Genomic DNA, 13,340 nt, shown 5'->3' with positions numbered 1-13,340 from the left:
CATTAAAAACCCACTTTGCCCCGCCGCCCCTCCCCATCCCCGCCCCCCGCAGCGGGCACCTGGCCGGGCTTCCTCCGCTGCTCCCGGACAAAAGCCGCTTCCCAGCTCTTCAGCAGGGCCTTGACCTCCCGCTGCCGCTCCATGGCGTGCGGAGCGGGGCCGTTCCCCGGCCCGGGGGGATCCGAGACCTCCCGGAGCCGCGCAGGGACCGCAGCGTCTGGGGCTCAGATCGAACTTCCCGCTGCCGCCGCCCTTCAGCCAATAAGAAGGGAGGAAGCGATGACAGACACGGCGGCAGCCAATGGGCGGGCGAGGATGGCAGGCGGCACCTAGTAACGACGCCGGGCCCGCCTTCCGTGGTGAAACTCTCGCTCTGATTGGCGGAGGGGCGGTGCCGGGGTGCAGTGCCAATGCCTGGAAGCGCGGCCGTGAGGGGCCCGGCGGGAGCGGGGCGGCGGGCGGGAGGTGAGCTGAGGGGTCCCCGGGGACTGGGGGCCGTGAGGGCAGCAGAGGGGTCCCCGGGTATTGGGGGGGGGGGGGGGGGGGGGGGGCAGCTGAGGGGTCCCCGGGGATTGGGGGGGGGTGAGGGCAGCTGAGGGGTCCCCGGGGATTGGGGGGGGGTGAGGGCAGCTGAGGGGTCCCCGGGGATTGGGGGCGTGAGGGCAGCTGAGGGGAACCCCGGGGATTGGGGGGCGTGAGGGCAGCTGAGGGGAACCCCGGGGATTGGGGGGGGTGAGGGCAGCTGAGGGGGACCCCGGGGATTGGGGGGGGTGAGGGCAGCTGAAGGGGACCCCGGGGATTGGGGGGGGTGAGGGCAGCTGAAGGGGACCCCGGGGATTGGGGGGGGTGAGGGCAGCTGAGGGGGGCCTCAGGGATTGGGGGGCGTGTGGGCAGCTGAAGGGGACCCCGGAGATTGGGGGGGCGTGAGGGCAGCCAAAACTCCACTTTTCATCTGAAATCTCCACCAAAACTGCATTTTTCATCTTAAAACCCCACCAAAACCCCACTTTTCCCCTTAAAACTCCACAAAAACTCATTTTCCTTTCAGTGGACCACCAAACCCTCTCTTTTTCCCTCAGAACCACAAGACACCCCGCTTTTGCCCCAAATATCCACCAAACCCACACCTTACCACTCCAAAGTCCACAAAATCCCACATTTGCCCTTAAAAATACACCAAACCCACACTTTTAATCTAAAAACCCCACCAAAACTCCACTTTTCCCCTCAAAGCTCCTCCAAAATCCCACTTGTTCCTCTTAAGTCCACCAAATCCCCACTTTTCTTCTCAAACCTCCACTTTTCCACTTAAAACTCCACCAAAAAATCCATTTTCCGCCTCAGAATCCCATCAAAAATCCACTTTCGCCCTCAAAAACCCATTGAACCTCCAATTTTCACTCCAAGCTCCACCAAAACCCCACTTTTTCCCTCAACACTCCACCAAAACTTCACTTTCCCCCTCAAAGCTCCTCCTAATTCCCACTTGTTCCTCAGAAGTCCACAAATCCCCCACTTTTGCCCTCAAAACTCTGCCAAAACCCAGTTTTCCTCTCAAGACTACACCACAATCCCACTTTCTCCCCACAACACCATCAAAACCCAATTCTTTCCTCTCAGAATCTCACCAAAACCCCACTTTTGCCCTCAACACTCCACCAGAACCTTACTTTTCCCCTTAAAACCCCACAAAAACTCATTTTCACCTCAGATCCACACCAAAAACCTACTTTTACTCTCAAAAATTCATCAAATCCCCACTTTTTCACTTCTAACTCCACTAAAACCCCTTTTCTTCTCAACACTCCACAAAACCCCCACTTTCGCCCTCAACACTCCACAAAACCCCCACTTTTTCACTCCAAACTCCAGTAAAACCCACTGTTCTTCTCAACACTCCACAAAAAACCCCACTTTTCATCTGAAAACTCCACCAAAACTCCACTTTTCCCCTCAGAACCCCATCAAAAACCCAATTTCGCCCTCAAAACCCCACCGAACCTCCACTTTTCCACTCCAGACTCCACCAAGCCTGCACTTTTCCCCTCAGAACCCCACCAATCTCCACTGTTCCCCCTCAGCAGACCACCAATCCCGCTCTTTTCTCCTTAACACTCTACAAAAAACCCATTTTCCCCTCAGAACCCCACCAAAACCCCACTTTTACCCTCAAAAAGCCACCAACCCCCCACTTTTTCACTCCAAGCTCTACCAAAACCCCACTTTTTCCCTCAACACTCCACCAAAACTCCACTTTTCATCTGAAAACTCCACCAAAACTTCATTTATCCCCTCAAAGCTCCTCCAAATTCCCACTTGTTCCTCAGAAGTCCACAAACCCTCCACTTTTGCCCTCAAAACTCTGCCAAAACCCATTTTTCCCCTCAGAACCACATCAAAAACTTACTTTTACCCTCAAAAATCCTCCAAATCGCCACTTTTTCACTCACAACTCCACTAAAACCCCTTTTCTTCTCAACACTCCACAAAACCCCCACTTTTCCCCTCAGAGCTCCACTCAAATCCCACTTGTATCTCAGAAATCCACCAAAAGCCCACTTTTCACCTCCAAGCTCCTCCCAATTCCCACTTGTTCCTCAGAAATTCACAAACTCCCCTCTTTTCCTCTCAAAACTCCACTTTTTCCCTCAGAACCCCATCAAAAACACACTTTCGCCCTCAAAACCCCGCCGAACCTCCACTTTTCCACTCCAGACTCCACCAAGCCCGCACTTTTCCCCTCAGAACCCCACAAATCTCCACTTTTCCCCCTCAGCACACAACCAACCCCACTCTTTTCTCCTTAAAGCTCTACAAAAACCTTTATTCCCCTCAGAACCCCACAAAAAAACACTTTTCCCCTCAAAACCCCACCAAACCCCCACTTTTCCCCTCAGAACCCCACAAATCTCCACTTTTCCCCCTCAGCAGACCACCAACCCCACTCTTTTCTCCTTAAAGTCCACCAAACCCCGACTTTTCCCCTCAACACTCCACCAAAACCCCACTTTTCCCCTCCAAGCTCCTCCCAATTCCCACTTGTTCCTCAGAAATTCACAAAACCCCTCACTTTTCCTCTCAAAACTCCACCTTTCCCCTCAGAACCCCATTAAAAACCCACTTTGCCCCGCCGCCCCTCCCCATCCCCGCCCCCCGCAGCGGGCACCTGGCCGGGCTTCCTCCGCTGCTCCCGGACAAAAGCCGCTTCCCAGCTCTTCAGCAGGGCCTTGACCTCCCGCTGCCGCTCCATGGCGTGCGGAGCGGGGCCGTTCCCCGGCCCGGGGGGATCCGAGACCTCCCGGAGCCGCGCAGGGACCGCAGCGTCTGGGGCTCAGATCGAACTTCCCGCTGCCGCCGCCCTTCAGCCAATAAGAAGGGAGGAAGCGATGACAGACACGGCGGCAGCCAATGGGCGGGCGAGGATGGCAGGCGGCACCTAGTAACGACGCCGGGCCCGCCTTCCGTGGTGAAACTCTCGCTCTGATTGGCGGAGGGGCGGTGCCGGGGTGCAGTGCCAATGCCTGGAAGCGCGGCCGTGAGGGGCCCGGCGGGAGCGGGGCGGCGGGCGGGAGGTGAGCTGAGGGGTCCCCGGGGACTGGGGGCCGTGAGGGCAGCAGAGGGGTCCCCGGGGATTGGGGGGGGGGGGGGGGGCAGCTGAGGGGTCCCCGGGGATTGGGGGGGGGTGAGGGCAGCTGAGGGGTCCCCGGGGATTGGGGGGGCGTGAGGGCAGCTGAGGGGAATCCCGGGGATTGGGGGTGTGAGGGCAGCTGAGGGGTCCGCGGGGACTGGGGGTGTGAGGGCAGCTGAGGGGTGCCCGGGGATTGGGGGGGGGGGGGGTGAGGGCAGCTGAGGGGTCCCCGGGGATTGGGGGGGGGGGGGGGTGAGGGCAGCTGAGGGGTCCCCGGAGATTGGGGGAGTGTGAGGGCAGCTGAGGGGGGCCTCAGGGATTGGGGGCCGTGAAGGCAGCTGAAGGGGACCCCGGAGATTGAGGGGGCGTGAGGGCAGCTGAGGGGTCCCCGAAGATTGGGGGGGGGTGAGGGCAGCCGAGGGGTCCCCGAAGATTGGGGGGGCGTGAGGGCAGCTTAAGGGGGCCTCGGGGATTGGGGGGGCATGAGGGCAGCTGAGGGGGACCCCGGGGATTGGGGGGGCGTGAGGGTAGCTGAGGGGTTCCCAGGGATTGGGTGCGGGTGAGGGCAGCTGAGGGGGGCCTCGGGGATTGGGGGGGGTGAGGGCAGCTGAGGGGTCCCTGGGGATTGGGGAGGCGTGAGGGCAGCTGAGGGAGACCCCGGGGATTAGGGGGTTGAGGACAGATGAAGGGGACCCCGGGGATTGGGGGGGGTGAGGGCAGCTGAAGGGGACCTCGGGGATTGGGGGGCATGATGGCAGCTGAGGGAGACCCCGGGGATTAGGGGGTTGAGGACAGAGGAAGGGGACCCCGGGGATTGGGGGGGGTGAGGGCAGCTGAAGGGGACCCCGGGGATCGAGGGGGGGTGAGGGCAGCTGAGGGCGGTCGAGGGGTGTGAGGGCAGCACAGGGGGGCCCAGGGAGGGAAGGGGGGTGTCGGAGATCCTGCTGTAGGCTTCCTTTATGGGGTGCTGGGGGTACCCCTCATTAAGAGGGGTGGGTCATGGGTCCTGCCCTGGAGTTCCCTATTGATGGGGAGCTGGGTTAGGAGTGCTATAGGGTGCCCTATTAATGGGGGATAGGATTAGGAGTGCTATGGGAGGTCCTATTGAGAGAGGGCTGGGTTAGGGGTACCCTATTGATGAGGTGCAGATCTAGGGGTGCTGTGGGGTGCCCTATTGATGGGGGGCTGGATTAGAGGTGCTATAGGATGCCCTATAGATAGAGGGCTGGGTTAGGGGTGCTCTAAGATGCCCTATTGATGGGGGCTGGGTTAGGGGTGCTCTAAGATGCCCTATTGATGGGGGCTGGGTTAGGGGTGCTCTAAGATGCCCTATTGATGGGGGCTGGGTTAGGGGTGCTATAGGATGCCCTATTGATGGGGGCTGGCTTAGGGGTGCTATAGGATGCCCTATTGATGGGGGCTGGCTTAGGGGTGCCCTATTGCTACGCGCCTATTGCTGCGCGCCGCCCTCCGCTCGCCCTGCGCCCCCCTGCGCCTGCTCTGCCGCGACTTCCACGCCGAGGAGCTCTCCGTCTCCACCGTCGTCTCCCTGCTGGACTCCCTGGAGCCTGCCGCCATCCGCAGAGTTGTTTTACGCTTCAACAACCCGGGGCTGGCGGGGCTGTGCGAAGTGCTGCCTCACCTCGGCCGCTTCCCCGCGCTGCGCAGCCTCAAGCTGCCCTACAGCAACGTGGACGTGCGCCGCACGGCCCCCGGCCCAGACGCCAGCATCCGCTGCTTGGCCGCTCACCTCCGGGCCCTGCCTGCCCTCAAGGAACTCGATTTGTACTCCTCCAGGCTTTCTGGGAGACTCAGGCAGCTCCTGGGGTAAGCTGCCCGCTGGGGGAGGGACCCCAAAACCTTCACACGCTGCAGCGGGAGGGAATGTGTGTGTGTGGGGGGGGGTGGCATTGGGGCATCACCCACACCCTGTGGGGGCAGATTTAAGAGGGGCTGGAGTCCAACAGTAGCTCTGCACTACCTCAGGGGGTGGTCTCAGGGGGTTTTGAGGAGAGGGTTTGGAAGGTTTGGCATTTGCCCTGTGAGCAAAGATTTAAGAGGGGATGGAGTCCCACAGCAGCTCTGCCTCGGCTCAGGGGGCTGGTCTCGGGGTTTTGGGGGGAAGGTTTGGCATTTGCCCCGTGGGCAAAGATTTAAGAGGAGATGGGAGTCCCACAGCAGCTGTGCCTCACCTCAGGGGGCTGGTCTCAGGGGGTTTTGGGGGGAAGGTTTGGCATTTGCCCCGTGGGCAAAGATTTAAGAGGAGATGGGAGTCCCACAGCAGCTCTGCCTCGGCTCAGGGGAGGCATAAAAGAGGGGTTTGGGGTGCCTGAAGATGTTTTGGGCAGCCTCAGGGTGTTTTGGGGTTGGGGTTTGGCATTGGGGAACTGTCTACACCCTGTGGGCAAAGATTTAAGAGGGGATGGAGTCCCACAGCAGCTCTGCCTTGGCTCAGGGGGTTTTAGGGGAGTTGCCCAGTTTGGCACTGTGCAACTGTCTACACTTAGGAGGAGATGGAGTCCCAGAGCAGCTCTGCCTCAGCTCAGGGGTCTGGTCTCAGGAGGTTTGGGGATACCTCACGGGGGTTGGGGGAGACTTTGGGGGAGCTGAGGGATTTTGGGGGATCCTGGGGGTGGAATTTGGGCAGCCTCAGGGTTTTAGGGGTCTGTGGCTGGTTTTGCTGCCCGTTCCCGAAGGAAAACACAAAACAACCGAGGTCGTTTTATGCGGTGCTTTATTGAGGGCCCTAGGGACCTGAGGACTAGTGTCCAAAGTCAGAGCCCCCACTAACAGAAAATTTCACAGAGTTTATATACTTTCCACAAATGATTACTTCATCAGGTCCCCGTGATGTTTACCAGTTTTCTTAGACTTTAGGATTATGTTGTGCTCTTTCATGTAGTTACTTGAGACTATGCTTATCTGAATCCTCAACCAGAAATTTCCATAGATAACAAACAGGTAAACATTCGAGATAACGATTTCTTTGAGAAAAACAAGATTCAGCCTTCAGTATTCTTCACTAATCTCTTTGCTTTGTTTAAGCAAGAATGCACAAGCTCAGCATGCCCCACTAGTTCCCTAGACTGCTAGGTTACATCAACATCCCACACTGCTCACTAGGCCTCGATACAGACCTTAGCCTAACTACTTCTAACTTTCCATATACAGTAATGCTAACAAGTCCCCCCTTTTGAGCATTCTTCTATCTTGCAAGGATGCTCAACATCATCTGTCTTTATTGTCCGTGTCTCAAGTAGTGGTTTCCTTATATGATGGAGGAGGAGACCCATTTCCAGTTCCATTTCTGGTCATCGCATTCATTAATCTGCAGGTGTTGAGCTTTTCTCTGGTAATGGTTCCTAAAATACACTTGTAAACTATATAAATTATCATCAATAGTATAACAAACATAATTATATATTGGATGACTGAGGAAATCCACCCAGAGACCTGGAGCCCCAATGAATCAAATATTGCTCCTATCCAATTATGTTGAGCTTCTTTTTCAATTTCTTTGGCTTCGGTTTCAACCTTTTCCAATTTTAAAATATCTTTTTTTCTACTTCGATTGTCATGTTTGGAATATGGATACAGCAGTGATCAATTCTTTTGCTCAGGTAACCACAGACCCCATGTTCCCGCAGCAGCAACATATCTAAGGCCATTCTATTCTGCAAAGTCATTCTGCTAGTTGCCTGTAGCTGCAAATTCATATCCTTAAACCCTTTCTTGGTGGCTGCTGCTAATCTTTTAGTCTGGCCCAGTAGCTTATACAACATTTCCCTATTACGGTAAGATGCAACCTGTGCAAACAAAGACTCTAAAGCCCAGCCAAATTTTACTCCATCATGCCACTCATCTTCTACCTTGATATCATCATCTATTTCCCTTTTCTTCCGAGCTATAATTGTCTCCAAAATGGGCATAATGTGGGAACTCCCAATGTTATTTGAGTTACTGGACCATCAACTGGTAAATGGGTGGTCCATTGCCCATGACCCATAACCCAAACTAAGTTTCCTGGACTTCTGATTGTAGTGGATTTGCAACTGATGACCCTTTTTCCATACATCCCTTTCTCATGTACATCTCCCTTTATTTAGTCTTTAATCGTATGATTGTATCCCCGACATTCACACCCCCATTTCAGCAGAACTCTAACAGGGACTAAACCTATCTGACTCTCTGGAGAGTCACAAGTAAAAACTTTCGTACAGTTCCATATTTCTTTCTGATCTCTGGATGGTCTCACGGAAGTGTATGTAGCCATCACACTATCGTGAGTCTGATCTTTCTCCCCTGTCCATTGTATACACCATTGTACTGGACCTAGGTAACTATATGATTCCAACAAACCAGGTCCCCATACTGTGTCCCATTCATCTTCCAAAGTTTGTTGTTGTGTAACATTCTGGAAGATCTCTTCATTCCTAATCTTTTCAACTTTTATTTTTGTGCTACTACACCAATATCCAATTATTGGAAGAGTACTATCTACTGTACAGCGACCTTTAATATTGCCACCTCTCCCATAAGGACCTGTTCTAACCCATCTATAATACTCTGGCAATGATCTACACTCTTTTTCCGTTAAATCCCCCTTTATTAAACACCCATTTATCCACTCTTCATACTTTATTGATACTTGCCTGCAGTTCCAAGTAAAATTAACAGAGGTTTCTGGCATGGTTGTTATTGGAATAATTCCCCAGGGTATAGGTTCACCTGCAGCCTGAGGTAGTGGCAAACATGCTGTAATCTTAGATACATTCTGAATCATTCCAAAATCTCTAATCAACCCAACCACTAAGTTTTCCCGTCCTTCATCTCGATGGAAGTTTATTGTCCCATTTCCTAGATCCCGTATTCTCCTTCGGCTATATTTGCCTCTAATTAATGATACTAACATCCTAGAGTGGGCCCACCACGCATCTTTGGCTATCCAACACCAATACATCCCTTCATCATCTGACTGTACATCATTTATTATTAATACTATGGTGCTGCCTAACCTCTTCTCTATCCGATATTTCCTTCCAGGCTGTATACTGCTATCTCCAAACCACCACCCAAAATCTGAAAAACTCATTCTGGGATTCACTTTACATGTTAAAATAACTATTTTCCCTTCATTGGCCTGATACACCCCTTGTGTGGCCCTAATTCCTTGATTCAAATGAGGTCGGCCCTGCACATTTCTTTTTCCATAATTAGAGTAGGGTCCACATACAACTACACATAGATATTGTCCATCCATCTTACCCAACAGAGGTTGAGTATAATTCAGCCATCCTATCCCTCTGTTCCCCACATTCCACCAACTGATTCCTTCCTCGATCCTGTCCCACAATCCTTGAGGTCCCATTTTCCACCCTTTAACTTGAACCAGGGCTTCACATTCTCTTTGTGAAGTAAAAGTGCAGTTTATCCTCAAGGGTGGGCCATCCCACATATCCATTAAAGCTATTTTTGGTATTAGTTCTACTCCCTCCTGAATCGGGGACCAAGGTACTACTCTCAAATCTATTCGCTTATAATCAAAATTTTCCCGAATTAACACCAAACACATGTATACTCCTGCTTCTCCTAACATTAAATTAGTAAATTGCAAGGTAACACTTCCTTTTTTGGGTATCCTTATTCCAAACAGTAACAATACTTGCAGTCAATCTGGTTTGTCCTTGTTTCCAAATTGCAATTATTTCCTCGGCTCCAGCTCCTTGGTCATCAGCAATGTCACAGGTTAAATTGACATCCATCCCTTCCATAACAGTAACCACAGGCTCTGTAACAGTGACAAATACAAATCCATTGACCGATACCATTTTCAATAATATCAACAGTACAACAGTTAAGAATGCTGTTTGGCTCGAAATATCATTCGAGTGGGGGATACCACTTGGGTTTCCCATTCGGTTGGAACCTTCTTGACTCGAGTGTAGTGGATCCAAGCGTCGATTCCCACTACCTTTATGGCTGTGAAAGTTGTCAAGATCACTTGATGGGGACCGTCCCATGTCTCTCTCAGTGAGTCTGTGAACCAATTCTTCACATAGAGCTGATCTCCCGGTTGAATATCATGCACTGGATTTTCCAACAGGAGCGGCCGATTCCATTGAAGGGCACCCCGTAAGGCGTTGAGAACTCTATTGAGCAACATAACATAGTTAAAATCACCTGGTCTCCCAATACATGCGGGTCTCCTTTTAACACGGTGGCATGATAAGGCTTGCCGTACAGTATCTCGTACGCACCTACTCCTATCCTTTCCCTAGGTTTTATCCTAATCCTAAGTAACACTAACGGCAAAGCTTGGGGCCACTGAAGTTTGGCTTCCTGACATATCTTTTTGATCTGATTTTTCAATGTTTGATTCATCCTTTCTACTTGACCACTAGACTGGGGTCTCCATGGAGTGTGTAAATTCCAGGTAATGTCTAACGTCCTAGCCACCTCCTGAACTATCCCTGCCACAAAATGTGGGCCTCTATCTGATGATAATCCCAGTGGTACTCCAAATCTAGGTATTATTTCTTTCAACAAAGTTTTTACCACTTCCTTTGCTTGGTTTGTTCTACAAGGGAAGGCTTCTGGCCACCCCGAAAAGGTGCACACATACACCAACAGGTATTTAAGTCCCTGAGCCCTTGGAAGTTCTGAAAAGTCGACTTGCCAATAATCTCCAGGCTCTGGTCCTATTTGTAATTTTCCCAACTGCACCTGTTTCCTTACAATAGGATTTTTTTTTTTTTTTCTTTTAAATAAAACAAACTGGGCACATGGCATTCACCCTTTTCGCCAGCGTTAACATTTGGTTGGAAATTATTTCCTTTTTCAAAAATTTTACCAACACCTCTGCTCCCCAATGGCATTTATTGTGTTCAGTCTCTAATATGGACTTCATAACATTTTTGGGCACCATCACTTGTCCCATTGTCGTTACATACCATCCAATTGCATTCTTCTGGGCCTTTAGATATGTCGCCAATTTCTCATCATCAGCAGAATAGCTTGGTCCCCGAATCATATAACAAGAAACAGGGCTCACCTTGGTTGGTATTAAAGCCATCTGAGTCCAAACCTGTCGAGCAGCTTCTTTAGCAGTGATGTCTGCTAGTTCATTCCCTCGATATATCTTTCCTTCTTCTTTACGATGTCCCCTGATGTGCATTACTGCTACCTTTTCTGGTTTATGTACCGCATCCAACAGGGCGAGAACTTCCGATCTATGTTTTATCATAGTCCCTTGTGAGTTTAACAGTCCCCGTTCCTTCCACAAGGCACCATGAACATGTACAACTCCAAAGGCATATTTCGAGTCAGTCCATACATTTACCTTTTTTCCAGTACTCAAAATTAATGCCCTGGTAAGTCCAATTATCTCTGCCTTTTGAGCAGATGTCCCAGGGGCTAAAGCCTTTGCTTCAATCACTTGTGCAGCTGTGACCACCGCATATCCCGCATACCTGGTTCCATTTTCCACAAAGCTGGATCCATCGGTAAAGAGATCCCAATCTGAATCTTCTAACGGTGTGTCCTTTAGGTCTGCTCGGCTCGCATACACCTGTTCAATTGTTTCTACACAATCATGAACCAGCTCCCCTTCTTCCTGTTTGCTGTGAAGAAATTCTGCTGGGTTGATATGGTTAGTTATCTTAAATTCCACATCATCTTGTTCTCTTAATATAGCTTGATATTGTAACATTCTGCTGGATGATAACCACTGACCCCCCTTTTGTTCCAGGACAGCCAAGACCATATGGGGCACAGAGACCTCCATTTTCCTTAGATACTCGATATCCTGCTTGTCCCAGCATATTCAGTAAGGCAATTGTAAGCTTCAGGCAAACTTCCTTTTCCTCAGTTGCCAACAGAATATCATCCACATACTGCAAAATCACATAAGAGAATGGAGATTCTCTTACCTGTTCAGTCTTCCATTCCTCCAACTCTTTGGCTAATTGATTTCCGAAAATAGTGGGGCTGTTTTTGAAACCATGTGGAAGCCGTGTCCATGTCAGTTGTTTCTTCCTTCCCGAATTTGGATCTTCCCATTCAAATGCAAAATACTTCCTACTTGGTAATGCCAGCGGGATGCAGAAGAAGGCATCTTTTAAATCAATTACTGTAAACCATTTAAATCTTTCCGACACAGATGTTAACAGAGTATAAGGGTTAGCAACCACTGGGTGAATGTCCTTTACAATTTCATTTATGGCCCTTAAATCTTGCACTAGCCTATATTTACCATTAGGCTTACTTACAGGAAAAATAGGAGTGTTATACTCAGATTCACATTCCTGTAAAATTCCTTGAATCACAAATTGGGTTATCAGTGGAGCCACTCCTTTCCTAGCCTCCAACTTAATTGTCTAACCCTAACCGGCTGGGCTTTTTTTTTTTTTTTCTTTTTTTTTCTCCTGTTCTACAACAACAGGCTGGGCAGCTTTTGACTTTCCTGGGGTCCCTGTTTCCCATACCCAGGGTACAACTGCCTGATCTATTTCTTCTGGAATGGGAGTAGGTTCTATTTCCTTTATTACAAAAATTTTCCCAATTTCTTCATTTGGAATCTCCAATTTTACTCTCCCATTTTCAAATATTATTTTCACGTTTAACAAAGACAATAAATCCCTTCCAAACAGGGGCTTGGGACAATTGGGCATATAAAAAAAAATTGATGATCCAATTCCTTTCCCCCAAATTTCAAATTTAGAGGCTGTAAAAATGGTCTTTCTTCCAGCTGACCCATAGCCCCTACCACCTGTACGGTGGTATCACTTATTGTTCCCAGTCTTTTGTTGAGAACTGAATAAGTAGCTCCTGTATCAACTGTGAATTCCTGTTCTTTACCATTTATTTCTAACCTTACCTTTAACCCTTGCTCTAGTCAGCTCTGATTTTGGTAATTCCCCAAAACCAGGGCTTAGGCGACATCTGCCTGAGGCATAGGATAACTACCCATTGTCCCGGCGCCACCCCCCATTCCATTTTTCACAGGACATTCATTTTTCCAATGTCCTATCTGTCGACAAAAAGCACACTGATTAAAACCTAACTTTCCTTGATTAATGTTTCCCATTCGAAATCCCCCTCTTCCCTGACCATAACCACCTCTTCCTTGGGCAGAGCCTCCCCTACCAGGACCTCGGCCCCTTTGTCCTCCTGATTGTTGAATTGCAGCCAGTATACCTGCTTGTTGCCGCTTAGCTGATTCTTTTTCCCCTACTATTATAAACCTTCCACGCAACTTCTAACATTTTATCCAAGTTCCTGGTGTCCTCATCTTCATCCTCTTCTTCCTCCTCATTATCATCGTCCTCACTATCCTGTTCCATCTGAGGCGGAACATAGGGTGGAGCAGAGGGACCCTGTCCACTATGAGCAACTAATAACGATAAATCTTCCTCTGGACCAGAGGAGGCAGCTAAACACTTAACACACATCGATCTCTTCTTACATTCACTACACCCTAATTCCTTTGTTTCCAAAACTAAAATACCACATTCCTTCTGCCAATCCAGTTTTCGCCCTAAATAATAAAACAAATCCAAATACGGGATCTCATCCCATTTCTCATTGTCCCGTAAATACTGCATCAAAGGCGATATAATACCCAGATAGACGGTACCGTTTAGGGGCCACGCTGGTCCCCCTTCTGACTCATATAAAGGCCACCAATGATTACAATAGTTTATCGTTTTACCCT

General features: G+C 50.3%; 1 protein-coding gene across 1 annotated transcript in view; it reads left to right on the top strand.

Annotated features, from left to right (window-relative positions):
• LOC133624872 (leucine-rich repeat-containing protein 14-like) overlaps positions 1-13,340 on the top strand; it is a 36,201-nt gene that overhangs the window by 21,206 nt on the left and 1,655 nt on the right. Inside the window, 1 exon segment of the mRNA XM_061989665.1 lies at positions 5,058-5,455. Within this exon segment, the coding sequence (XP_061845649.1) occupies positions 5,058-5,455 (398 nt within the window).

Source organism: Colius striatus, chromosome 2, assembly GCF_028858725.1.
Source record: "Colius striatus isolate bColStr4 chromosome 2, bColStr4.1.hap1, whole genome shotgun sequence".
In the NCBI taxonomy this organism is placed as follows: domain Eukaryota; kingdom Metazoa; phylum Chordata; class Aves; order Coliiformes; family Coliidae; genus Colius; species Colius striatus.
The sequence above is the reverse complement of the archived record's forward strand: the minus strand, read 5'-3'. Positions and strand labels throughout refer to the sequence as shown.